This window comes from Oncorhynchus clarkii, chromosome 2 (assembly GCF_045791955.1).
Source record: "Oncorhynchus clarkii lewisi isolate Uvic-CL-2024 chromosome 2, UVic_Ocla_1.0, whole genome shotgun sequence".
Lineage (NCBI taxonomy): Eukaryota > Metazoa > Chordata > Actinopteri > Salmoniformes > Salmonidae > Oncorhynchus > Oncorhynchus clarkii.
The window spans coordinates 16140810-16168586 of record NC_092148.1 but is presented as its reverse complement, the minus strand read 5'-3'; the positions used below and the strand labels follow the sequence as shown (position 1 = coordinate 16168586).

The window sequence follows — 27777 nt, the reverse complement described above, 5'->3', positions numbered from 1 at the left end:
CTCCATATAGCTCCGCATTGACATGGTTGGTTGGCGGTAGGTCCTGTATAAATACAAATTTACTTCCTTACCAGCAGCTCTGCGAAGCATGAATGCCCAATTTCTGCAGAGGCCATATCACGGTAAATGCTGCACGGCCAATCCAAACAGCAGATTTACCTCGCATGGCCTTTAAGGCTGGACAACCAATAAATGCATCTCAGGAAAAACTACAAATCCCACTCTGCAACCTGGTTTGTGTATGACGCCATGATCTCTGCAGCTCGTTTCTGTTGGCTTTGTGCGAAGCGAGAAACGACGCGGAGATGTTTGGGCTAAAGAAACCAGCATAGGTAACGTTATAGATTTACACATGGTGGTGTGATCATATGAGCAGTCATACGGTGATACATATGCCGCTTGTGTGTAATGCTGAGCGTTGCAAATCTTTTAAATCCACGCAATATAGGCTATTTGTATGCATTTCATCAATGCCGTTTCTGAGCAGTCCAGTAGCCTAGCAGCAAGACATCCGAACAATTAAAGATGATTGATGCACACCAGTTAGTTGTGAGCAATAACGTCCCTCGTCAGTATTTGGCATGTTTAATCGGCCGGTCATTTGCGCAGCAGTAAAGTACCCCTGGTTGTAGGCTTGTCGGTGTTGGTTTTCTGTTCTAGCGCAATGTAAAGTACCATCCTTGTAGCCTATTATCCATCCCTCTCTGAGAGCATCTTTGTCATACAAATATAGTGTCCATTAATTTGCCTGCCTGCCAGCTGTCGATAAAGGCAGCAACATGTCATGATTCCCTTGGAATCAGAGCCTATAGGCTTAGTTTGGGATGGCCATTTTATGGTCGTATACTCTCGTTAGAATAAAGAGTCGGTTGCTTTACATGCACACATTATGGGTCGTTGTCTTTTTTAAATAAATAAAACGTATATTTTAGCCTGTGTTTTAGTGTGCAGTGTGTGTTTCACTTTTCCACACCATTGTGTTTTACCTTAATGCAGATGTAGTATGTTGTGTGAGTGTTGTTGAACTTGTCACTCTTTTGCAGGGAATTCATTTTACAGACATGGAGGAACCTCCAGTAGTGGAGGCAGGAACCAAGTCGGTCATGGAGCGCTTGACACAGCCAGTGGAGACAGTTGAACAAGCAGTAGAAATCGAGGAACAACCAATCGTTACAGGTGAACAATGCATGGAAACTGAAGAACAACCAATGAGTGAACTGCTACCTGCCACAGTAGAAGAGGCTTTGGAGTGTGTCTCAGACCCCACAGCTTCTACAGAGATAATTCTTGAACTATCCGCTGTTCCTCTAGAGTCTGCTGCTCCTGAAGAGTGGGAACTGGGCCAACCTGAGGATGCACAGAAGGAGACCCATGTGGATGACGTGGCCGCTAGTGACAGAAAAAATATTCCCCCCAAGAAGAACCGAATGGAGCCACTCAAGATGGACATGTCTAGGCCACCAAAAATGGTGATGCCTCTCACATGTGAGTATTGAACTTCTCTGATAGTCTGACATGACTGGTTACCATGTAATACATTTTTGTATTTATCTTTCAAGGCTTTAGTATTGCAGACATCTCATAATTTCCCCTGTAGTGTTTTTAGGTGATTTATTTGTAGTTCTTTCATAAGCAGTTTTAAGCTATTACTACAGTTCATTCATTTTTTTTGCTCTTATTGTAACCTCCATTGTGTGTTAATATAGGTTTGAAGCTGGGATACAAGTGTTCTGTCCTCTAATCCCTTCTCCCTCCCCCCAGCTTCCCAGATCTCTCTGCAGTGCCTGGAGTGTCACATCATCTTCAGCGACCACAAGAGCAAAGAGCGCCACCTCAAGCAGAGTCACCCGGCAGAGTACGAGCAGTGCATGCTGGGGGATGCCCTGTTTGCCTGCTACGTCTGCGACCGCCACTTCACCAACTCCAGTGACCTCATGCTTCATCAGCGTGCACACACGGAAAAGACACCCTTCAAGTGCCCCATCTGTGGTGAGGCCTTCAGCCGTTCCTCTGAGCTCACCCTCCATAAGAAGCTTCACTTCGGCCTGTACGGATACACCTGCGCAGACTGTGGAAAACCCTGCAAGACACTCACCTTACTGAAGTATCACCGCCGCACGCACACAGGGGAGAGGCCCTATGTCTGTAAGGAGTGTGGCAAGAGGTTTAGTATGTCCAAGGCCCTCCAGAAACACGCACTAGCGCATTTACCGGAAGGAATGAAAGGAGACGTTGGAGGGATCACACCACCGATGAAGGCACAGCTAAAGAAGAATAGTGGTGAGTGCTGAAAAACATGTTTGTTTTCATGTCATACAACTTCCCATACTGGGATGTGCAGTGAAACACTAGTGATATACACTATACAGTGATAAAGCTAGTGATTCTACGCAGAGTCAAACCTTTTTGTTTGTGACAAATGACTACTTCACCTTTTACACCAAGATGTAAACTTTAATCTGTGTTCTTTGTATCTAGGCACTGCAGTGGTGAAATTGTCCTGCTCCGTGTGCAAGGCAACCTTCAAGACTGCCAAGACACGGCTGCATCACATGAAACACAAGCACAACCTGTGTGTTACAGCATCCAGCAGCACCACACTAGCTGGCCAACAGGTGAAGCTAGGTCAGCCCATCATAACCCAGGTTCCTATGGGCCAGCCAACCTTTCTCCACATGGAACCCCTTGGTCCCCTCCACCAGGTGGACAACATAGACACTGAACAAATCCGGAAACTAATAGAGTCTTTGGGGAACGTGCGCAAAGTGAACCAGGTGGTGATACTGGGACAGGTGCTGCCACACAGTCAACCATTGGATCTACAGCGGTTACAGGGAAAGAGAGAGCATTTGCAATTCCGTTTTACTCAACCACATTTTATAGAGCTGAAAAAGATTGGGGGTGGAGAGACTAAGTCAATGGGACTGGAACAGGCAAAGCCACAATGTGAATCGCTGGAACCAATTATTACATTGGAACCTGTAATATCAGATGGACAAATGGAGACCCCATTACTTTCACACACACAGCAAGTTACATACGCTGAGCATGCTGGATTAAAACAAACACACGAAGGAGAGATGATTCCTCAGCAGTTACATGGACAGACTGGTCAGACAGTTGAAGAAGAGAACACTATGATTCAGACTGTATCAGTGGAACAGGTATTCTGTCACAGTGAAACAGTTGAGCTCGGGGAAACGACTGAACAAAGTCAAACGGTTGTGTTGGACGTCACTCCTTCACTGATACCAACTCTGGAATTGGAACAGACTCAAACCGATCAACAAGGACTTATGTCTGCGTCCTCACTACCAACATTTCTACTTGAACAGACTTCTGGACAGAATCTAATGGTTCAGGAGGGAAATATCTCTGTCCCGTCGCTCATACCAACAGTGGAGTTAAAGCTGAGGCCATTAACAACTGACCAGCAGGAAGAACTCTCCACTTCCTCATTGGTACCAACAGTTGAGTTTGTGCAAACTTCTCCTGGACAAACAAGCCAGGTAGGAGAGACAGCCACACAGATGGAGACATTACAGTTAGAGCAGATCTATTCCAGTATTGGACAGACACAACAGACAGGAATAGGACAGCGAAGAGCAGTTGAGAAACCTCTTCTAGAAAACACAGAGAATGACCAGCAGCACATTTTGGAAAATCCTTGCGAAGGAAAATCACAAGAGCAGTTGCAGACACTGATAGATAAGTCTGCTTCTAACAACGCACTGAACAGCAGAGAGCTACAACCTTGCACTCCGACGTCAGAAATATTCCCTCCGCCGTCCGAGACAAAGGCACCACAGAGTTCACAACTGCCTGTGCATTTGATGTCAGTACAAGAATTTGTAAAAGTGAGGAAGAGAAAGCAGCCAAATAACTCTATAGTGCAAGGAAATATGCAACAGCAGACGGTTGAGTTGAAAGGGGAGGCTGCCAAACGACCAAGAGCAATGAAAGCTCATCTTGTTGTGAAGTTTGGTCCTAAAGAGAAACCTAAAAAACAGAATAAGCTTCCACAACCATCTAAGTTGCTTCAGAAAGGAGACCAGATTCAGGATATGAACCAAATGTCTCTCACAACTCTACCTGAAAAGAAATTGTCCTTAAAGGTTGGTAAAGAAAAAAAGGTCAAGAAGAAAAATGATATTTCCAAGTCAAAAATCAAATCCCCATCTATATTGTGTGAACCACATGTGCAGCAAGTCTTGCAGGTAGACGAGCAGGTGCATCAAGTGAAGCCGAGGAAGAAGAAAGTAGAAAAGCAAAAGTATGTAATTAGTGAGACTTGTTCTGAGCAGATTAGCGCTGAGCCGATTAGCGAGCAAGAGGTGATCGCTCCACCCAAGCCAAAAAAGAAAAAGCAGCAGACGATGGCGCAGGAGGACCAGCCTAAGAAAACAAAGGGGCAAAAGATGTCAAAAATGGGGAGAAAGAAAAATAAACCGAATGTGAAAGCAAGCCCCAAAACAGAAGATATTCCCGACCCTGAAATAAAGCAACAGTCCCTACTCCTACTGAAGGGTCACAAACAGCCCCAATTAAAAGTTTACAAATTAGATGCCTCAAAAGCTCCCCAAGGTCCAACAGATCTCCACCAAGACACCCATCCCATCCATAAGAAGAAAGGGCCAAAAAGCAAGCAATTAAAAATGCTAGCTGCTGGAGGGAAAAGAAAAGTAGGGAGACCCAAAAAGAACCACACAGCACTCTCTGTGTTGGCTCCTTTAAAGACTACGTCTCATTCTTCTGACACCTCTCCGACCAAGCCAAAGACCAGCAGGAAACGTAAGGCCCAAAAAGTGGAGACGGAGGGGCTCATCAGTGGCTCTCATTCCCCGCGAGCCCTTGAATGTAAGGACTGTGGTGAGAGGTTCTCTGACGTCTCGTCCCTCCAGGAGCACAAGGCAGCCCTGCATGCAGTGGAGAGCCCTGGTCTCACCTACACTAACGGAAACATCTTTGAGGGCGTTTCTGGGTCAGATCTAGGCCCGCCTCCACTTAAAGTGACTGAGGAGGTCATTGAAAATTCATTGAGTCAAAACACGTTTGGAATGCAGGTAGCATCTGACTGGGAGGTGGAGATGAGAGAGGTAGGGTTGGGAGAAAGAGGGGAGCGAGTCTCTTTCCCAACCCTAAACCCTTCCCCCTCTCTGCCTCTGGCTGCTGTGCTTGTTGAAGGTGGACAGAAGGAAAGAGAGAAGAACATGAATAAAACCTCAGAGGGGATGGAATCATTTTCTCATATGGCACCAAATTCAACTCTTTCTTACTCCCCTCCACAAGTTCAATTCACTTATCTGGCCAAATCTGACAAGGTCCAACCCCTTCTGTCCGAGAATCTTTCTCCTCCTCACCTCACACCCATAGCCCCCCTCCATAGCTGTCACCAAACAGCGGACACTAAGTCAGAGAGTCAGAGCAATATGAATGACACTGCTGATGCTCTCATACCTACCGTTTCTGGATTTGAGCACCTAGGGCCTATTGAGGATGAAATTAAAGAGGAGTTACTACTTGAGGTGGATATGGTCACTGTTGGGGATGGGGACCAAAATGAGGGGGAACACCAGAGCTCACCGCATAAAGACAGTTCACAAAATGAGGGATCCAGCCTTCATGAAAACAGCACTCATGAAAACAATAGCACTCATGCACTATCTGCACATGCTCAGATTGAAAATGTGAATAGAACTGTAACAACACAAAATGTACAGACCAAATCCTGCCCCTCTGACCCGCTGGAGATCAAGAAAGAGGAGGAGGAGATTATGGTGCAGAGAAGAGAAGTGGAAAAGAGGGGAGTGGGTAGAAGGAATTATACCAGGGGCAGGAGAAGAGGAGTTGGACGTGGGAGGATAGGTTCAGCCACAAGGAAGAGTCTAGAAGGAGTGGGTATGAGAAAAATTGAACTAGAGAAAGAAATTGATGAATGTCAGGTAGTCTACCAGCTGTATTCACTCAATAATGATACTGAAATCAAGGATGAAGCAGACGTCACTACTCTCCATCCTGGTCAGTCATCTCCCATCAGTTTACAGACCGAGATCAGATCTATCTCTGAGCAAAACATGCTAACAGCTCCATGTCCATCTGGATCCTGCATCTCACCGCTTGAGGATCTTGAGGACCAGGTAGTGTTTGAGCTAGAGTCAGTCACCACCAGTGTAGTGGAGGTGTTGAAGACCGAAGATGGGATGGTGATGAAAGGAGTAGCAGGGGACCAGGACGACAGGGACACTGGCCAATCCCCAGGCATCATACTGGAGAGGTTCCTCACCTCAAGGCAGAGCGAGGCAGCAGTGGGGGAGAATGGAGTGGTGCTCATGGTAGACTTGAGAGGTCAGGAGGTCAAAGTGGAGGAGAACACCTCAGATTTGGTTCCTGTGCCACACACCTCTCATGCCAGACACACAGTGGAGCAGAGGGGGGTCAGGATGTATCTGGTGAAGCAGGAAAACAACCTGGTTTTGAATGACCCCCAGGTTAGTCAAGGTCAATCCCAATTGAATGTGGAGCACAGCAGTACCAGGCAGTGCATATTCTACCCCGTGAAGGAGGAGAGAGAGCTTCTGGATGAGCCATCTCAAAGTGAGCAGGGAGTACCAGCGCTGGTGGTGCCTGGAGAGGCCAAACTCAACCATCCAATGGAGAGTCTATCCACTACCAACCCTGCAGTAGAGGAGTATGAGGTGAACAGGAGAGCAGCAAAGTTGAGATCTGAGATCAATGAGTATGGAGAAGGTAAGATCTCAACATGAGTCATGTGTTGTAGCAATGTACCTTTTCATAAGCAATAGTGAAGTTATCCATGGATGCAACTAAATACTGTTTCTTTTTTTCCAGGTGACCTAGACTTTGAGCAGCAAGACATCGAAGAGCTTGTTGATTTCCTACTTCAGAATTCTGACGAAGTGGAGTCCGAGGTTGTTGAATGTTCTGACCCGCAGCCTGACCCCGAGGATGTAGTTATGGCCTGTTTCCATGACAGCCAAAACCATGCCTCACTGCATTCAAATTATATACCATACAAGTAAGTATTGTAATTTGCATTTTCCTCATGACTACACTGTACAATTTAATTAAAGTTTCTACTTTTTATTGTCATGTACTGTATGTATCCTTAAGGACATGTCATGCTGTCAGTTTTGATGTAAATTGTTGTCCTCAGCTTGCCAACCACAGAAAGCCAGGCTCATTCAGTATCTATGGGAGGGTCCCAGGCAGGGACTGGCTACAGGAACCCTATTGATTACTTCTCCAAGTATTTTGGTTGGGACGCTTGGGCAGAGATTGCCCGTTGCACAAATAAAGTGTCCCATCTTTCGAACGCAGTAACAGCAAAAGAGGTGGCCCAGTTTGTCGGAATCCACATTGCCATGGGAACATTGAAGGTATGTAAATGAAAGTATTGGCGTATAACCTGAATCTTATTCCTATGGCGTCTAGTTTTATTGTATCGTCATCCTTACTACACAGAATGGGACATGTAAAGAACAAATTAGTTAGACCTAGTGGGTCAAACTCATGCTAATCTCTGCACTTTTGAATGTCTACAGTCATTCTTATGAGCACTATCTAATGCTGCATAAACTAACATTGTCTTCAATGTCGTTCTCCCTTTCTCCTCTCCTAGTTCCCCAGTCTCAAGCTGTACTGGCAGGACTTCACCAGGGTGCCTCTGGTTGCTGACACCATGTCTGCCTCCCGCTTCTCCCAACTCTCCTGCAAACTGCAACTGGCATCTCCAGCACCAGCAGGGGATCCCATGGACACCCAGGAAGCTGGACACAGTGGTAATCCAGACAGGCCTAAGGAGGGAGACCCCACATGCAACCCTCTCAGAGATTTACACACCCCAGCTAACCCAACAGTTGGCACAACTAGAGGTGAACTGGATGGCAGTGTCCATACACTTACACGCAGCCACAGTCAAATACAAGCTCTTAGCTCCTTGTCTGTGTCTGCAAAATCCACAACCCAGACGTCCACAGTCCCTCACAGCATTTGGCAGAGGTGTGGGGACATGCCATCCAGCCAGGACTGTTTTAGTTTTAAAACTGACCCCCTTTGGAGGGTTAGACCGTTAATGGACCACGTTCGGGCCGGATGCCTGATGCTGAGAAGAGAGGGTGACCATGGAGTCGATCAATACCCTCTCCCTTTGACGTGTAGTGCGGTCAACAACAAGCGGCCCTCCTTGCACAGCACTGTCTTAGTTAGATCTGACGGTCTGATCCTAGATTTCAACCTTAGTCTGGATCTCTCCAACAAAGAGGCCACAGTTGAGAAAATGGTGCCCAGAGATGGGATGGTGTATCTCTGCAAGCAGGAGCTCTCTACCCCTGCCATGTTGGAGCACCTCCTTGGGTCTGGGGTGCATGGTGCGGGAAAGGTGGGAGGAGCCAAAGGACAGATGGGTGATGAGTTTGTTAGCTCTGACGGGCGGCTGATGCTACACAGGTACCATCTCGGCTTCATCCTCTCTACGGTAGGGAAGGCCCAGCAGAACATGGCATCGCTCGTCGACAGCTTCGAGAAGGCTCAAAAAGCAGCCAGCCTCAATAGAGACTTATTGAATCTCTACCATTCCCCACTCTCAGCCTCAGCACCAACTAGCTGGCCACAGGCTGTTCTGTGGTACCTTACAGATCTGGCTCTGGTAAACTCATGGATGCAGTACAGGCAGGATCATGTTCCTCTGCCTGAGCCTTTGAACCTCATGGCATTCAGGCTAGAGGTCTCCAAGGCCTTGATCCTCTCTAGTGGCTCAGACACCCAGGACTCAGCCCCTCCGCACCCCCCTCAGAAATTACAGTCCCCGGGCACAGCCCCAGATCCTGGCCTGTTACAGGATAGTCCTCTCCCTGACGTGGCCACGCGGTACGACGGTTCGGGCCACTGGCCGGAGCAGCTTGGGGAGGGAGAAGGTGGCAGGTGCCGCTTCGGAGGCTGTGAGCGACTGTCTCGAGTACGATGCCTCAAGTGTTGCGTGTTTCTCTGTATCTCTCGTAACCACAACTGCTTCTTGAATTTCCACAGTCAAGGGACTTTTTGAAGCTGATAAGATTTGTTTTTTTATTAAGTTGTGCATGTTTTATTTAATGTTATGTTTAGCTTTTCTTTAAATATGTTTTTCTTTTAGGTTAGAAGCTCTGATTTCATATTTCTCCCCCCTACCCCAAATATGTTTTTGAGTACTACTCTTTTCAGTGTCAGCTTCAGTACTGTGCATCAAATTAGGAACTTGGTCCCTTTGTTAGCCTACTGTGTAAATGTAATCTTAGTGTATGCAATGGCTTTTGTATGAATTTGCCTACAAAATAAAATGTGAAAAGCGAATTAATGATAACCTTAAAGTCAATGTCTCTGAAACCAAGTGAAAATACATTTGAAGATGTTTTTGAAATTATCATTTAAAATAGTGCTGCATTTTTTTTCTGAACCTTATTTAGTTGTTTACATACCAAGAAGCTTTTGCATGTTTTTTGGCGTTCTTTGTAAATGTAATAATTGAGTTAATACTGTTGGAGTAAATACATGTACGTTTCCTGGCTGTTTGGGTTGTGAATTGTATTGGTCCACCTGCTGCTCTCAAGTTACATTTTTCACCGGAGTTATTCAACAAATCTTTAGCTACAAACAGCGAATTAATTAGATTATTTACCAAATCAACTGCACGCAAGCATAGACAAACACGTGTCTATGCATTTACTCAAATTAAGGATAAAAGAGCAGAGAAGCATTCAAAATGGAATTGTTTTGTTGAAGACCAAAATATTGCCCTTGTCACGTGACAAGGGGCAATTCAATTTCCACATTCACTGTACTGGAAGCGGTTTGAGGTAGGTGGCTAACGGCTTGTTCGCAATTCACGTGTAGCTGTAACGTTAGTTTGCTAGTATCGTTTAAGACTTATGCCTACATATTTACCATTATCATGGTGGGGCAGTTGGTTTCCGTGAACTAAACGTGTCCGTAAAATGCTACGTTTTTATTTCTCCGTTTTGAATTGTTAGCCAGCCAGCTAATGTAGCTAGCTGGGTTATGCTATTCGAATTTGGTGTTAGCTCAGCAAACCATTGAGGTATAAGACTAAGGTAAATACACCGCTGACTGTTAAACCGTCTTGCAAGAACCTAAAACTAACCCATAACCATTTATTTTTGTATAAATTTGTAACGAAAATATCGGGCTGTGTATCAGGCGTGTCGGTGTAGCCTTTTCCAACCATTAGCAACGTTTGTCTAACAGGAGTTTCGCGAAGTCCTATTTAGACAACGTTAACATTAGAACAAATGTAACATGTCTATCGTCATTGGCATACTGTATACATAAAATACATATAGCCAAAGTATAACTACCGTTGCTTCACTAAGTGAAAATTATAATCGGTTTTTGGGGAAACTCGCAATATATCCTTCTAATGTCGAGTAACTTGCTACCGTTAGCTGATATGGGCAATCTTCTCACCGTTAGCTAACTTTAGGGCCTTGTTGGTTTGGGAGCCTATATCAGCTAACGTTAGCGCATTGAGCTGCTAGCTGTGCATGTTTTAACGTTCTTATGTCTAACTTTTGCAAGCAAATTAAAGCTATTAAATCAATTATGGGCATTTAGCTAGCTGTAGTTAATGTTAGTTAACAGCTGGCTATGTAGTTAACTAGTCAACAACTTAGTTCGCAACTAACATCGAATTAGCCAGCCAGCCATAAAGTCAGTGAACCCTTTTTTATTTTTAGCTTTCAGTCCAAATAAGTGGGATTTAATTGAGATATGCCTGTGCACAAGACTTAGTTATTTTAAATGTCTGTCATAACTTCTCAGTTACCAAGCTTGCAATGTGATCATTTATTAGCTATATTAAAACCCATCTGGCTACATTACATATTAATGTACCTCCCTGGTTGGCTAAGTCGATCTTCTTATGTTTAAACTTTTCAGGACATCCAGTCTCCCACGATGGACTCAGACATACTGAATATAGAGGAGATAGTGATGGGGAAGGGGCCACCAGATCCCCCTGCAGAACAGACCACTGAGAAACCAGCAGAACCCTACAAACCCATCTCCTCCTTCAAAGCACCGCCTCCACCCACCATTCAACCATGTGAGTGTATTTTTATTGCAGAAAAAACAGTACACATACAAAAGTATACAAACAGACAATGTTAACAAACTATGCTTTTGGGTACAAGAAATTACTTATACAAAGACCTTAAGATGCACACATATTGGGTGGCAGTTACTCTACTGTTTTAAGTTTTTGTAATGACACACAGATAGGGCCGTTACGGTGACCGTATTACCGCCACACCGGCGGTCACGAGTCATGGCTGCAGTCAAATTCCATGTGACCGTTTAGTCACGGCAATTAGGCTTCTCCAAGCTCTGATGCTGCTGATGGTAGTAGCCAACCAAACTGCCTAACTGCTTGGTACTCAGCATGCAATTGTCCCTCTTATCACTCTGACATCCATGATAACGAACCATGGGAAAAGCATCCTCCATTTGCTATTTAAGTGCATAGATGACGTGTTTTTTCCCCTCTGCCATAGGGGGCATATGTTTTTGAGACAGGTGCATGATAATTGTCCGTTCTAAATCAAAACATATATTATTTAGTATATGTGAAGACAAGATTAAATCAAGAATAGTGTGATGGGTGACAATATTAGCATATCACTTGTGAATAATATAATACCCAGCTTAAGACAAACAGTGCATGTTTTTTTTCAACTTTTTCAAATCATAGTCACAAACCTCATGTAACCTACCCCATAGGACTCCATGTTTGTTTGGTAAGGATTGTATCACAAATAAAGTGGCCAAATAACTGGTTAAAATGAAGCACATTAATCTGCTTCACAATGGGTGTAGAGCTTAACTGGCATAACTACTCTGCCCGTAAGTTTCAAGTTCAGGGAAGATAGTTTACACCATAAAAATGCACCTTTTATCATAAAAGCATTACATGCATAATAATACTTTTGAAAATTGTGTTTTCCTGCTAATGGAACATTTGCACTTATAACGTACTGCTATGTGCGCATAGCGCATTGCTGCGCTTATAACATTTTATGCCGTTTTCATCTCTTGCGTCAGGCTCATTGCTTGAAACAGGTTTTTTGATGCTAGTGGTTGTATTAATTTGGGATCTATTGCATCCCACAACTGTCCCAGACTGTTAGGAATATGTATTTCTCTCATAATAGAATAGGTCAACTTTTGTATTATGGGCGATAGTCGATTGACATAGGCAAGTGCGTTTGCTGTTCGTTGGGTCTACTCATCTTGTTGGCTGATGAATAGTAAATTGGGACAGTTCTTCCAATATCTTCAATATGCACTTCCGAATTGGATAAGGACACGCAGAGTTGCCTCCCCGACGTGTCTGTCGTCACTTTAGCCTGTGAGAAAAACCTGATCACGTGACGGAGAGCGAGTGAGAGGTGCTTCGGCACACAGCCGGCAGAAGGGAATTATAATTATTATATTCAGCCCAATGGCACAAAGGCCACTGTCTGAAAAAGGCATGGATTATTTTAGGGGGCATTACAGCCACACAGAGGATGCAGCTGGGAAAATCTAGGCGTTATCAAGTGCTTGTCAAATTGTGAATGAGAAACTGATGAAGTGTGTACAGCCTTGCCAAAAAAACTAAGCAGAGCTCATGCCTTTCATGCAACTTTTAAAAAAAAAATCATCTTTAGTTGCATCATGCAGCCAAGAATGTATTAAAAATCACAACCCAACATTTGTCACAACTAAAGTTACATTACTCTAAATTATTCATATAGGAGTGCCTTTAAAAAAAAAAGTTAAACCTTTCAACACAGAAAAGCCGCATGTGCGCAATCTCTCAAATAATTTGGAGAAAATATCCTTTCAATTTTGTTCTGCTATTTTCAATTGTATTCTGAAAACTATAAAATAATGCCATGGAATTCTAAGCAAATCTTTTCTCCCAAATTATCTAGTGTAGCCCACAGCCATATGGCATAGCCAGATCAGGGCCTAACATAAGGACAACTCTGAGTATGATATTCTGTTCTTCTGAACTAGACTACATTTTGTTCGTTTCTTTAGACCTGTCTAAAATAAATAATGGATTTGTGATATTACATGGATTTGTTAGACTTTTAAAAAATATATTTTTAAATGTAGTTGTTCCAAAGGTCTGCATCAGTGGCTTGTTGGAGATGCTAAATGTGTTTGTTAATTAACAGTCAATTACTGCGATCTTCAGTCCATTTGCTTGCTAATCACCGTCTGACAAAATGTAATGACCGTCACAGCCCTACACATAGACAAATACAGATTTTCTTTGGGTTGAATGAAATCAATCTGGTAGGTAGGGAAGGCAATGCATATTCAGCTGTCATATCGCTGACCCCCTCTTCTCATAGATCAGCATGAGAACCTGCAGTGTTTCCAGTGCTTCATCACCTTCTGTAACTCCAAAGCCAAGGAGAGGCACATGAAGAAGAGCCATCGTGAGGAGTACAAGCAGCAGCTCCAGCAGGTATGCTACTACACAACCTGCCTAACAATCAAAACACTTTCTAGAAGGTATTACCTACTGAAGCCCTGTTTTTACCTTAATGTTTTCTGTCATATCATAAGCTTCAGACCAACATACAGTTGAAGTTGGAAGTTTACATACACTTATGTTGGAGTCATTAAAACTTGTTTTTCAACCACTCCACAATGTTCTTGTTAACCAACTATAGTTTTGGCAAGTCGGTTAGGACATCTACTTTGTCCATGACACAAGTCATTTTTCCAACAATTGTTTAAAGACAGATTATTTCACTTAGAATTCACTGTATCACAATTCCAGTGGGCCAGAAGTTTGCATACACTAAGTTGACTGTGCCTTTAAACAACTTGGAAAATTCCAGAAAAGGATGTCATGGCTTTAGAAGCTTCTGATAGCTAATTGACATAATTTGAGTCAATTGGGGGGTGTACCTGTGGATGTATTTCAAGGCTTACTGTCAAACTCAGTACCTTGATGCTTGACTATTGTAAAATCAAAAGAAATCAGCCAGGCCTCGGGGGGAAAAAATGGTAGACTTCCACGAGTCTGGTTCATCCTTGGGAGCAATTTCCAAATGCCTGAAGGTACCACGTTCATCTGTACTAACAATAGTACGCAATTATAAACACCATGGGGCCACGCAGCCGTCATACCGCTCAGGAAGGAGACGCGTTCTGTCTCAGAGGTGAACGTACTTTGGTGCGAAAAGTGCAAATCAATCCCAGAACAACAGCAAAGGACCTTGTGAATATGCTGGAGAAAACGGGTACAAAAGTATCTATATCCACAGTAGGAAGGAAACCACTGCTCAAAAACCGCCATTAAAAAAACCAGACTACGGCTTGCAACTGCACATGGGGACAAAGATCGTACTTTCTGGAGAAATGTCCTCTGGTCTGATGAAGCAAAAATAGAACTGTTTGGCCATAATGAACCTCGTTATGTTTGGAGGAAAAAGGAGGAGGCTTGCAAGCCGAAGAACACCATCCCAACCGTGAAGCACGGGGGGTGGCAGCATCATGTTGTGGGGGTGAAATGAAACATTTGACCCAAGTTAAACAATTTAAAGGCAATGCTACCAAATACTAATTGAGTGTATGTAAACTTCTGACCCACTGGGTCTGTGATGAAAGAAATAAAAGCTGAAATAAATCATTCTCCCTACTATTATTCTGACATTTCACATTCTTAAAATAAAGTGGTGATCCTAACTTACCTAAGACAGGGAATTTTTACTAGGATTAAATGTCAGGAATTGTGAAATTCTGTTTAAATGTATTTGGCTAAGATGTATGTAAACTTCCGACCTCAACTGTAAATGCTTATTTCCAGACAAGACCAGTAGGAATTTGCGGCATAACATAATTTATGCACGTCTGTATTTTCTTCCCAGGGAGATACTCTGTTCACCTGCTATGTGTGTGACCGTACCTTTCCGTCCTCGGAGGAGCTGACCCAGCACCAGGGCTCACACAACAAGGAGGACAAGCCCTTCAAGTGTCCCCACTGCCAGGAGAGCTTCCGCACCTTCTCTGAGGTGAGTGCAGAACAGTGACACAGGTTCTGAACCAATATATGTTTAGTATAACACTGCTTGAAATGAACTAGTAAAGTGTCAGACTCAAGGTCTCGACATAATAAATAAGTAAATAAATAAATGTGTTGTTATCGTCAGATACACCGGATAGGTGCAGTCAAATGTGTTGATTTATAGGGTCAGCTATAGTACGGAGCCCCTGGAGAAAATAAGGGTTAAGTGCCTTGCTCAATGGCACGTTGACAGTTTTCACCTTGTCTGCTCGGGTATTCGAATCAGCAACCTTTTACTTACTAACCCAACACTCTAACCCCTAGGCTACTTGCCACCCAGGCTACATTAACGCTTGCCCAGGGCAATAAAACATTTTCAAGCAAGGAGATTATAGATTGAAATTGTCCAAATGGACAAGTAAAGAAATCACTATCAAACAATTAGGCTACTCTGATCAGAATTTGATATAATTGTCCTCCGGATGTGATGTTTCTCTCACTGTCCTCCCAATCTATGCAGAGTGCATCGAAGTATAATTATTGTAGTCCTGTGTTGAAGGGCATGAGGGGTCTTTCAATCATGCAGTCGCGAGATGCGTTTTGATCAAAGTGCACATTTGTTGATATTCATTGCTAGCTAGTGAGTTATTTGCCCAGTTAGGGCAAATTTTTGGTCAGAAATTAAAATCCTGGAAAGGTCATGGTGTGTACATCGCCTGCGTGGGTGTCAGTGGGCTGTTGTCATAGAGGGATAGAGAGAGAGATGTTTGCTCAGCAGGTAAAATAACAGACTAACTAATTGCCAATTCAAAACATTGTACTATAGCTGGTTCTCGCTAACTATTTAGCTATTAGCATGTTTTAATGTTCGATGACCTAAAATAACTTTCCACTGGCACTTGTGTATAACCGTAAATTGTCGACAGTTCAGTTGATACGGGTGCGCAGTTGATGAAACCAATGCTGCCTACTCTGTTTGTAATACCGTCTCGACCTCAAAATTGGCTAAGAATCTCTTTTCAATACTGACCATGAAATTCTGACAAAGTAATAAAAAAAAGTTATTGACTAGTAACTCCTATGCTGTCAACATTTCCCTGAACACTGAATATTTTTACTTTACAAATAGTTAAAGAGCTTAGTTAGCTACCTCTCCCACCTTAGCCATTTGATCCCCGGTACATTGAGTGAGGGAATTATTCTATAAAGATATAAAAAAGTATTTGGTTGTAATTGTAATGTTGCAGGGTGGCCAACTATCCTCCTGGAGAGCTACTTTGGAGTGCAGGCTTTTGTTCCAGCCCTGCTTGAACACACCACATTGTAAAACATCAGCTACTCAACAGGACCTTGACTCTGGTGTGTTTGACCAGGGTTGGATCAAAAGCCTGCACACCCAGTAGCTCTCCAGATGGAGGGTTGACGGACCATGTTTTATACAGTAGCCTTTTATATCAGTGCAGTATTTTACTTTGTGGGGGTTATGTGCCTTTGCTCAAGGCCACTAGGAGGAGATGTAGTACATGGGATCAGAGACCAGCAGCCTTCTATTGTCAATACCAGTGTTGATAATTCATGTTATTTTGTGAAATGGTTCCTTGCATCACTCAACAGTTTTCAGTCACCTTTTTGGCCCATGGTGTTACAGATCCCTTTTTTGGGGGGACTTGAGCTTTCAGACAAGTAAAAACACAGTCCTGCTTGTGGCTAGAACAGTTAATGTCAATCACTGGACTCTTCCCTCAGCCTTGACTCACATTTCCGTTCTGTTCACTCTCTGTTCCCCCTCAGCTGACGACCCACAGGAGACAAGTTTGTCCAGAGAGGCAATTTGTGTGTAAGGACTGCAGTGAGACCTTCCGCAGCCCTGCCCTCCTTCGTACCCACCGCTTGGCCCAGCACCCCCGTCCAGAGGCAGAGGTGGATGAGCCAGATGACCCTACCAAGACCCACCGCTGTGGGAAGTGCAACCGGGGCTTCGAGACTGAGTCTGAGCTAATAATGCACCAGGAGAACCACGCCGGTGACCAGCACTGCAACGGCAGTGCTTCGCCTGCAAAGAAGCGCGGACGGACCTTTAAAGCAGAGGACGCAACGGTCGGAGAGAAGAAAGGGAAGAGGAGAAAGAAGAAGGAAGAGGGCACAGAGGAGGCGGAGACTGGAAACAATGCAGAGGAGGCTGCAGCAGCTCCGGCTGAGACCAAGGGGAAAGCAGCAGCAGCAGCAGGAGGTGGCAGACGAGGCCGTCCTAAAGCAGCAGCAGGCGAGGAGGCCAGAGAAGATGACAGTGAAGCCCCAGCAGAGGAGAAGAAACCCAAAGCGGCTCCCGCTCCACCCAAGCAACACCCCTGCCCTGAGTGTGAGCTCACGTTCCCTGCCCTGGCCCAGCTCCGCGCCCACAAGAAGGAAAAGCACACCCCACGTAAGGCCCATCCCTGCGAGGAGTGTGAGGAGAGCTTTGCCCGTCCCGAGCAGCTAGAAGCCCACAAGAACCGGGCACACACCAAGGGGCGTTACGCCTGCCCTACCTGTGGCAAGAGCTTTGGCCGAGAGAGCAACCTGAAGGGCCACCAGCAGAGCAGCCACCCAGAGGAGGAGAAGAAGCAAGAGGCGGCGGGCCGCCGCAAGAGATAATTCAGAATGGTGAAGGGGGTTTTCTGTAAAGTGATTGGGGAGGGGGACGAAGTATCAGAGGGGTTTTAAAGAATTCGAATTTGGTCAGGGGTTTTTGTTTGAGGTTGGGCGTAAAATTTAGATCATAAGTTTGAGGTGTTTTTAGAATGTGAGGAATTTCTTGCAGGATTTTTAACAGGTGACCTGAGGTGTCCCACTGACTGTTCAGCATTTGTCATTTTTGGATTGTGTTAAGATGTTCAAGGCACACATCACACTTGGAGTGACTGACTTACTAACCAAAAGATGTTAGTCTTTGTTAAACCCATCTGTTTCTTTTCTGGACTAAGAACGACAGTAATTAGTTTTGGGTATCGTGTTTGTTCCCTCTGTTTTGATTATCTTTAAATGATGATCATGAGAATTGAGTTACTGTTTTTACATTATTTTTAGAGGTGTATGTAAAATGGCTATCATGCTGTCTGACATGGAGCTTTTCTTGTTTTATGATTTTTATATTGCTAATTACATTTTCTGTAGTAGAAGATGAAATGCAACCACCGTGCATTTTATAAAACCTGTTGGCTATTTACTTTCTGAAAAATATTATTGTGATAAGTGAACCATGGATTGTAATGTTTGGGAGTTACATAAACGTCTCTTAGAAATTGCATCTATTTATATACGGTTTCTGGTTCATGTAGTGGTGCATTGTAATGCCAAACTTTCAATTATGATTAACTTCTAAATTGTACTGCTATTGTTAAATGCGCAGGGCATAAAACATTTTTAGGCCCAATGGTTCTTCTTTGGTGTCATGCATGGGTTTTAACATAATGTCATCCTAAACAATGGTTGTAAAGAAGACTAATAGTCAATAACTCGAATTAGGATAATCCTGCCACCAGCTACACCTTGTCACCTATATTTCTGATTTGTTATACTTAATTTAAATGTCATAAATATTCTAATGAACTTTACATAAATTATTTGGTGTAAGTTTGGCATGATGACGAAATGACCAGAGGCCTGAATGGACGTTTTCTTGTTTTCATTGTTCTCCCCATGTAACATGCCTGGACACTCTGCCAATATGTAATAAAGGTGCCCCAAGGGCTGCTACATGAATGATACATTTGTCTGTTTGCCTTTCAATGTGTCCTTCATTACCCCCTGTTTTATTAATTTGTGCTTTGTGACGTCACCCGCTATTGCCTAGCAGCTGTAACTACAGACAGACGATTATCAATTAAATTCGGAATTAAAACATTCTTAAAGGTAGTAAGTAGGCCCAAAAAAATCACTTGACCATAGGTCAACCAATATTTCTGCGGACAATCCCAAACGTAATCCCTCACCTAGCGCAGGTAATTGAAAAAGTGGACAGGCTATTTGTAGAGTATGATGGATTAACGAAAAAACTGAATCTAAATGAAATATAGGGGTTTTGCCGTCGCGCAGAGTAATTAAGACGACAGCAGATGCCCTGTGCTGATAGCAAGATTAACATAATTTTGTTTACTACGCCCTCTGCTGTTTAAAAGAAAGTATTGCGTTTCTAAAATAAAGTTACCTTTGAGTTGCTTTTTTGCGTTAACAAAATGGATCTAAGCTTAAAGTATCTTGTGAGCTTGCTGATTTGTAAAACAGTTTCCTACACACATAGTTCGTCTTTATATTGGAACCACTGTTTTTTATAGAGCCATGTAGTTATTAAAAATAAATGTAAACCTATAATTTATTGAACTTATCCAATTGATCTCACCTGATTCATTTGGTCCCCTGTTTACGTGTTCTCAATCATCAAGCTTCAATACCATATTCGACCTGAGGGCTGGATACATTTAGAGATGCCACCAAAAAACAGAGCGAGACCTGGGTTTGATTTTACAGGTATTTTGCATCTTTATTGCACAGCTCTCCTCTGTGTTCCTTTTATGCCAGGGACTTGCACATCATTTTATGAATGCCCACTTTGATCCGCTTGAACTGGGGACTTCTAGGCAATTTTTCCAAAGTTTTGTTTTGCTGAATTGATATCCTTGTCATATATATATTTTTTGTTCTGCCCACCAGGAAATCCCACTGCTCCACAATCCTCTGCATCTCCTGAGGAAGAGCCATTGGACCTGAGTCCAAAGAAGATCTACTGCCATAACTGTGGCTGGAGAGATTCCCTTAGAAATTCGTCCTTCTGTGTCCAGTGCCTTGTGGTCCTTAGGGATCCTGTTCTGAACCTCTCCATTGACATGAAACCAAACCTGAGTCAGACGACTGCTGAGCCCACCTGGGATATTCCACTTCAGCTCCCCTCTCCTGACACCATAGATCTGGGCTACTCCTCGTTTTCCTTTCCACCATCCCTGGAGGCAAGCCAGAGTGTCTTCCAGACCCCTGAGCCTGATGTGGTGTCCCCGGGTCCCTTGCTGTGCCGATTCTGCCAAGAAACTTTTGCTCTGCCTATTCTTCTGCACCATCATGTCAAGGAAAGGCACCTTCATTCATGCAACATGTGTTGCCGCATATTCAAGAATGACATGCTCCTCATCAGACACCAGGTCAACATGCACAGCTTAGCTCTGCCTCGCTATCCTCGGCCTGCCTTCTCCAAACGTGGCCCAGGCCGGCCTAAAGGCGTTGCTCATATGCTGCTGAAACCCTACACCCGCCCCAAACCTACTCATGTCTGCCAGGCCTGCTCTCGAGAGTTCTGGTCACCAGGCGTGCTCCACAAACACAAGTGCAACCCTCGGCTGGTCCAGTGTACCACCTGTGGGGGCTATTTTGGCAGCCATCATTTGTTCTGCAAGCACAAAAGCCAGAACCTCTGCAGCAATTCCTGGAGGGCCATAGGGAAGGCAATGGCTCAGGAAGCATATGCAGCAGCTCAGGCAGCACACAGAGCAAACTCAACAAACCCACAGAGGGAGAGTTCAGGTGCCACCTTCCAGATCTTGGAGATAAACTTCACCACTCCTCATCACAGTGACTCTTCATTACCCTCCAGCAATGAGGAGGAGGAGCTGCAGAGTATGGATCGTTCAGGTGCAGAATCCCCTTCTGCATAGTCTTGTCAGGACTGCATATCATAATCTTACATTTTTTTATTGCAGCATTTTGTTCAGAAAACAGGAGGCACATACTGTTTTTTAAAATATGTTGAGAATATGTGAAATCATTATTTTAATAAAAAAGATGTTCTGGCATTAAATATCCCCCTTGTAGTTTTATGCTTTTTCACACTCTGTGCAAAGTTCCATTCACAGGTCAGGCAGGTAGCCTAGTGGTTAAGAGTGTTGTCCAGTAACTGAAAGTTCGTTGGTTCGAATCCTGAGCCCACTAGGTGAAAAGTCTGCCAATGTGCCATTGGGCAAGGAGCTTAACCCCAATTTCTCCTGTAAGTCACTCTGGATAAGAGCCTCTTCTTAGAGTCAAATATTATTTGTTATTGTAATACCCCTCCACGACAGTAGGTGTCATTAAGTGTGTAAAGTGCCGGATGTTTTTGTCCCACTATTGTGTAGAAGACGGAAGCAGATCGGTCGCGGTTTGTGAGTGATTCAATTACAGCAAATGGTGTTACAAAAAAATTGAACATACGTTTTAACCAGTATTTAGGCTAGATAGTAACATTGTGCAACAAGCGTTATACAATATCACAGATCAATCACATATGATAGTTTCTGGATATTTTTCGGACAGTGAAGAGCGCATGCCTTCACGGCCACAAGGTGTTTCTGTCCAGGTGGAGCATCTGAAAATTAGCCATCTTCACTGTTGCAATCAGAACTGAGGTGATCTGCGGAAGTCCATATGTCGTCATAATTTACCTGCTTATTCTGTCAATAGTTGTAGTAGGTAGGTAGTTTTTATTGACGTGGGGCATTTTTGCGCTTATGATTTTAATTAGGTTGGCTAAGTAACTAGCTACCGTTAGCTAGCTACAATTCAAAGTTAATATGGTGAATGTTGCCGTCACAGTCAGTGCGTTCATGTATTTAGCTCGCTCACTGCACTTGCTTGAATATGGCTAGTTACTTTTTGAATATTTCAGAATCAGTGTCAAACATACATTGTCTTAGCTGTTTTCTGACGTTTTCTGCCAACATTAGTATAAAAGCATTCAACATTTTGTTTTGTAATGGCAGTTACTTTTAGTGACACTAGAATTGTATTATGGTCTGGTCTTACTGTACATAATTCTGATGGCTTTTGTCCTGATCCTGAAATGGTGACATTAGAGAATTATATCAATGGATTGTGTTTGTCTCACAGGTACCATGTCAGACTTCACCATCGATATCCAGCTGACAGAACTAGGGTTCCCTGACATCTTGCAGCCCAGAGAAACAACCTGTGTGAAGGAAACACCATCGCCTTCGGCCTCTAACAATATCTCCCCTTTATCCCTGGCTAACCTCCAAACCCCCAGTTCCTCGCCGCCTCCTGCTGCTCTCACCCCCACAGCTGTGGTCCCAGAACTGGTCGGTGTAGATCAGCTGGTTTCTGTAGACTCACAGACTGCTTCTACAGTTCAGCAGGTTGCCTCACAGACTGGCACTCATATTACAGTAACCCCAAATCCCTGTGGGCCCCCTGAGACACTGACAATACTCTGCCCACCCCCTCATTCTACACACAAACCTGTGGCAGTGCCACACACTTCACGGCCTGTTAGTCCCATATTGCTACCCAAGAGTTTAGTAAGTGGTCAAAGCAATAGCCTTCACCAAAACCCCAAAATAACTAAAACTGTCCTGATATCTGTGTCTCGTATTGGAGTTGGTACTGTGTTGACGTCTGTACCAGCTACTTCCACTCCCCCTGTTGAACACTTAAGAACCATTAAGAATGATTCTGAGCTGCCACTGGCAGACCAGACTGCAATATTTCAGACCACTCCAAAACCTGTAAACACAGGGAAGCCAGGAAGGGCAGTTGCTGATAAAGCTGAGGAAGAAGAACCAGGTGAAAAAATTGGAGGAGGGAAAGGTGTTTTCGATGATGGGAAAGTGCAAGAACCGAAAGAGAAAGAAGCAGAAGTTGCAAAGAGTTTAGAGGAGGATTCTGAGGAAACAGATGACAGTGAGGTTTCTGAGAATGAGGATGATGACGAAGAGGAAGAGGAGGATGAGGAACTGGACCCAGGTAGGCTACAGATCTAAAATCTTATTACCTTATTGTCAAACAACATTTTTTAGCTTAAAACAGTTGTAAGTTCACATACGTTAAAGTACACGTCTATGCTTATTTCCTATTCATGTTGTTTGTTAAAGCTCCCAAACAGTCATTCTGATTCCATTGTAAAATAGCCTTTTGAGTGACTAAAACATCAACTGTAATATTTTTTCCCTGATTAAAAATGCTCAAAATTTGTCAAACTACCAGGAAGTCTGAAAAGGCAGACTGAGTGGGCGGGGAGCTAGTATGGCTACAGGTGTGAGTGTTACGGGTCGGTAGTCATTTAGGCAGGTTACCTTAGTGTTCTTGGGCACAGGGACTATGGTGGTCTGCTTAAAACATGTTGGTATTAGAGACTCAGACAGGGAGAGGTTGAAAATGTCAGTGAAGACACTTGCCAGTTGGTCAGCGCATGCTCGCAGTACATGTCCTGGTAATCCATCTGGCCCTGCGGCCTTGTGAATGTTGACCTGTTTAGAGGTCTTACTCACATCGGCTGCAGAGTGTGATCACACAGTCTTCTGGAACAGCTGTTACTATCATGCATGTTTCAGTGTTATTTGCCTCGAAGTGAGCTTAGAAGTAGTTTAGCTCGTCTGGTAGGCTCGTGTCACTGGGCAGCTCTCTTTGTAAGGGCGCCTGTATCTTTGTAGTGACTGGGTGTATTGATACACCAATCAAAATGTAATTATTAACTGCAACATGCTCAAGCTATCATCACGAGCTATCATCACATATCCCTGGGAAGTCTCTTTTTTTAATCTACTGACTGGTCTTTGTGGTTGAATCTGTGCTTGAAATTCACAACTCGACTGAGGGGCCTTACAGATAGTTTTATGTGTGGGGTACAGAGATGGGGCAGTCTTTTAAAAATCATGTGAGTCCATGCAACTTATTATGTGACCTGTTAAGCACATTTTTACTCCTGAGCTTGCCATAACAAAAGGGTTGAAAACTGATTGACTCAAGACATTTCAGATTTTCATTTTCTATTAACTTGTAAACATCTATAAAAACATAATTCCACTTTGACATTATGGGGTACCATGTGTAGATCAGTGACACAAAATCTCAATTTAATCAATTTTTAATTCAGGCTGTAACGTAACAATGTGTAAATAGTTGAGGGGTCTGAATACTTTTTGAAGGCACTGTATACAGTGCATTCGTAAGTATTCACCCCTTGACTTTTTCCACATTTTGTTGTCTTACAGCCTTATTCTAACATTGATTTAAATAGTTTTTTCCCTCGTCAATCTACACACACTACCCCATAATGACAATGCAAAAACTGTTTTTTTTGCAAATGTATACAAAAATACAAAATTAACTGAATAAGGCTGTAACAAAATGTGGAAAAGGGGAAGGGGTCTGAATACTTTCCTGAATGCACTTTTGTATGTATGCCTTCGTAAGTATTCAGAACCCTTCCCTTCTTCCACATTTTGTTACAATGCAGCCTTATTCTAAAATGGATAAAGTAAATAAAAATGATCAGCAATCTACACAATACCCCATAATGGCAAAGCTAAAAACAGGCTTGTAGAAATTTTAGCAAATGTAAAAAAATTAAAAAATAATGAAATTTTTACATAAGTATTCAGACCATTTGCTATGAGTCTCAATTGAGCTCGGGTGCATCCTCTTTCCATTGATCATCCTTGATGTTTCTACAACTTGATTGGAGTCGACCTGTGGTCAATTTTAAATTGATTGGACATGATTTGGAAAGGCACACACACACCTGTCTATGTCAGGGGCCACAGTTGACAGTGCATGTCAGAGCAAAAACGAAGCCATCAGGTCGAAGGAATTGTACGTCGTGCTCTGAGACAGGATTGTGTCGAGGCACAGATCTGGGGAAGGGTACCAAAAACATTCTACAGCATTGAAGGTCCCCAAAAACACAGTGGCCTCCATCATTCTTTAATGGGAGAAGATTGGAACCACCAACACTCATCCTAGAGCTGGCCGCCCAGCCGAACTGAGCAATCGAGGGAGAAAGGCCTTGGTCAGGGAGGTAACCAAGAACCCGATGGTCACTCTGACAGAGCTCTGGAGTTCCTCTGTGGAGATGGGAGAACCTTCTAGAAGGACAACCATCCCTGCAGCGCTCTAACAATTAGTCCTTTATGGTAGAGTGGTCAGACAGAAGCCACTCCTCAGTAAAAGGCACATGTCAGCCTGCTTGGAGTTTGCCAAAAGGCACCTGAAGACTCTCAGACCATGAGAAACATGATTCTCTTGTCTGATGAAACCAAGATTGAACCCTTTGACCTGAATGCCAAGCATCACCTCTAGAGGAAACCTGGCACCATTCCTACGATGAAGCATGGTGGTGGCAGCAGCATGCTGAGGGGATGTTTTTTAGCGGTGGGGAGAATAGTCAGGATCAAGGGAAAGATGAACGGAGCAAAGTATAGAGCGATCCTGAGTGAAAACCTGCTTCAGGACCTCAGACTGGGGCGAAGATTCACCTCCCAACAGGACAATGACCCTAAGCACACAGTCAAGACAATGCAGGAGTGGTTGCGGGAAAGTCTCTGAATGTCCTTGAGTGGCCCAGCCAGAGCCCGGACTTGAATCCGATCAAACATCTCTGGAGAGACCTGAAAATAGCTGTGCAGCAACGCTCCCCATCCAACCTAACAGAGCTTGAGAGGATCTGCAGAGAAGAATGGGAGAAACTACCCAAATATATGTGTGCAAAGCTTGTAGCGTCATTCCCAACAAGACACAATGCTGTAATTACTGCCAAAGGTGCTTCAACAAAGTACTGAGTTAAGTCTGAATATTTATGTAATTGTTTGTTTTGTAAATTTGTAAATTAGCAGAAATGTCTAAACCTGTTGTGTGTGTGTGTGTGTTGGTGCACACACACAGAGACAGTACCAGTCAAAAGTTTGGACGCACCTCCTCATTCAAGTTTTTTTTGTTGCATTTTTACTATTTTCTACATTCTAGAATAATAGTGAAGATCAAAACTATGAAATAACACATGGAATCATGTAAACTCAGCAAAAAAAGAAACGTCCTCTCACTGTCAACTGCGTTTATTTTCAGCAAACTTAAGGTGTAAATATTTGTATGAACATAAGATTCAACAACTGAGACAAACTGAATAAGTTCCACAGACATGTGACTAACAAATTGAATAATGTGTCCCTGAACAAAGGGGGGTGGGTCAAAATCAAAAGTAACAGTCAGTATCTGGTGTGGCCACCAGCTGCATTAAGTACTGCAGTGCATCTCCTCCTCATGGACTGCACCAGATTTGCCAGTTCTTGCTGTGAGATTTTACCCCACTCTTCCACCAAGGCACCTGCAAATTCCCAGACATTTCTGTGGGGAATGGCCCTAGCCCTCACCCTCCGATCCAACAGGTCCCAGACGTGCTCAATGGGATTGAGATCCGGGCTCTTCGCTGGCCATGGCAGAACACTGACATTCCTGTCTTACAGGAAATCACGCACAGAACGAGTAGTATGGCTGGTGGCCTTGTCATCCTGGAGGGTCATGTCATGTCAGGAAGTTACCCTTCCTGCAGGTCCTTTTCAGCATCAAAAGCCTGTAATACACTGCAGGTCCAATAGGTTCCCCACTGTTCAAACATGTCTACAATATATATATATATATATATATATATATATATATATATCTAAGGTTTTTACAATTTTCCATGGTCTCCCCATACTAATAGTGAGCGTGCAACTCTCAACATTTCCCCCACTCTTCCCTACCAGGCAGTCAAGGAAATTCGGACAAAGTTCTGACAAATATTTTTCAATGCAAGTAAAAGTTAGTAATGTTACGAGTAAAATAGGAAGCCCAGGTTTCAAGGCGATGAGATATTAATGTTTCAAGAAAAAAGGAATGTGTATATATTTGGCCTGGCCAAACTGCTGACTAAATGGAACTGCTAATTATGTGTTTTTTTTACTCCACTGGCCAATTGAGACATGGATTTTGTGTGTGCCATTGAGGTTGAATAGGTGAGACGACAAAAGATTTAAGTGCCTTTACAACGAGGTAGGTCCCAGGCGCACCGGTTTATGTCAATAACTGCAACGCTGCTGAGTTTGTTAAGCTCAACAGTATCCCCTGTCTATCAAGAATGGTCCACCACCAAAGGGAAACCAACCAACTTGACACAACTGTGGGAAGCATTGGATTCAACATGGGTCTACATCCCATTGGAACCGTTTCGACACCTTGTAGAGTCCAGGCCCTGACGAGTGGAGGCTGTTCTGAGGGCAAAAGGGGTGCAACTCAATGTTCATGTTTTGTACATTGACTACCAGACAATGTTCATGTTTTGTACATTGACTACCAGACAATATTCATGTTTTGTACATTGACTACCAGACAATGTTCATGTTTTGTACATTGACTACCAGACAATGTTCATGTTTTGTACATTGACTACCAGACAATGTTCATGTTTTGTACATTGACTACCAGACAATGTTCATGTTTTGTACATTGACTACCAGACAATGTTCATGTTTTGTACATTGACTACCAGACAATATTCATGTTTTGTACATTGACTACCAGACAATATTCATGTTTTGTACATTGACTACCAGACAATATTCATGTTTTGTACATTGACTACCAGACAATATTCATGTTTTGTACATTGACTACCAGACAATGTTCATATGTCATGACTGTCAGTCCGAGGTGGAAGCAAGTCATTATTATTTGTGTTGCAAGTCTCAAGTCACAAGGTCCGGTTCTCATGTTGAGTCCCATGTAGAAGAACGGGTTGGGTTGGGTCTCATGTTGAGTCCCATGTAGAACGGGTTGGGTCAAGGGTCCGGTTCTCATGTTGAGTCCCATGTAGAACGGGTTGGGTCAAGTCACAAGGTCCGGTTCTCATGTTGAGTCCCATGTAGAACGGG

The 27777-nt window shown here is 43.5% G+C and overlaps 2 protein-coding genes across 7 annotated transcripts; both read left to right on the top strand.

Moving 5' to 3' along the window:
- The first annotated feature begins 265 nt into the window (after positions 1 to 265).
- On the top strand, positions 266 to 9559 carry LOC139422791 (uncharacterized). 2 transcript variants are annotated; one of them, XM_071174154.1, is made up of 8 exons: positions 266 to 332; positions 1044 to 1176; positions 1312 to 1485; positions 1762 to 2280; positions 2479 to 6747; positions 6850 to 7036; positions 7175 to 7397; positions 7640 to 9559. In XM_071174154.1, exons 2-8 carry the CDS (start codon positions 1062 to 1064, stop codon positions 9059 to 9061), a joined length of 6909 nt encoding a protein of 2302 aa, XP_071030255.1. In that variant the 5' UTR covers positions 266 to 332; positions 1044 to 1061; the 3' UTR covers positions 9062 to 9559. The 2 variants fall into 2 exon arrangements, with proteins under 2 accessions (XP_071030255.1, XP_071030248.1); XM_071174147.1 differs by having other exon boundaries at positions 1044 to 1485.
- Positions 9560 to 9766: 207 nt separating this feature from the next.
- LOC139422849 (zinc finger protein 3-like) lies at positions 9767 to 18822 on the top strand. Of its 5 annotated transcripts, none has more exons than XM_071174265.1 (5): positions 9767 to 9848; positions 10948 to 11113; positions 13413 to 13528; positions 14940 to 15083; positions 16868 to 18822. In XM_071174265.1, the coding sequence occupies exons 2-5, from the start codon at positions 10966 to 10968 to the stop codon at positions 17708 to 17710; spliced, it is 1251 nt and encodes a 416-aa protein (XP_071030366.1). In that variant the 5' UTR covers positions 9767 to 9848; positions 10948 to 10965; the 3' UTR covers positions 17711 to 18822. The 5 variants fall into 5 exon arrangements, with proteins under 5 accessions (XP_071030366.1, XP_071030375.1, XP_071030391.1 ...); XM_071174274.1 differs by having other exon boundaries at positions 9841 to 10103; XM_071174290.1 differs by lacking the exon at positions 9767 to 9848 and adding an exon at positions 9859 to 9993.
- The last annotated feature ends 8955 nt before the right edge of the window (positions 18823 to 27777 follow it).

What these genes read in the sequence shown, in the direction of transcription:
- LOC139422791 (XM_071174147.1), top strand. Translation starts at nt 1,062, where the DNA reads ATGGAGGAACCTCCAGTAGTGGAGGCAGGAACCAAGTCGGTCATGGAG. An exon ending in GATCAATGAGTATGGAGAAG is followed by an intron (nt 6,748 to 6,849) that starts GTAAGATCTCAA and finishes CTTTTTTTCCAG; the next exon opens with GTGACCTAGACTTTGAGCAG. An exon ending in TCAAATTATATACCATACAA is followed by an intron (nt 7,037 to 7,174) that starts GTAAGTATTGTA and finishes TGTTGTCCTCAG; the next exon opens with CTTGCCAACCACAGAAAGCC.
- LOC139422849 (XM_071174265.1), top strand. Translation starts at nt 10,966, where the DNA reads ATGGACTCAGACATACTGAATATAGAGGAGATAGTGATGGGGAAGGGG. An exon ending in ACAAGCAGCAGCTCCAGCAG is followed by an intron (nt 13,529 to 14,939) that starts GTATGCTACTAC and finishes TTTTCTTCCCAG; the next exon opens with GGAGATACTCTGTTCACCTG. An exon ending in GCTTCCGCACCTTCTCTGAG is followed by an intron (nt 15,084 to 16,867) that starts GTGAGTGCAGAA and finishes GTTCCCCCTCAG; the next exon opens with CTGACGACCCACAGGAGACA.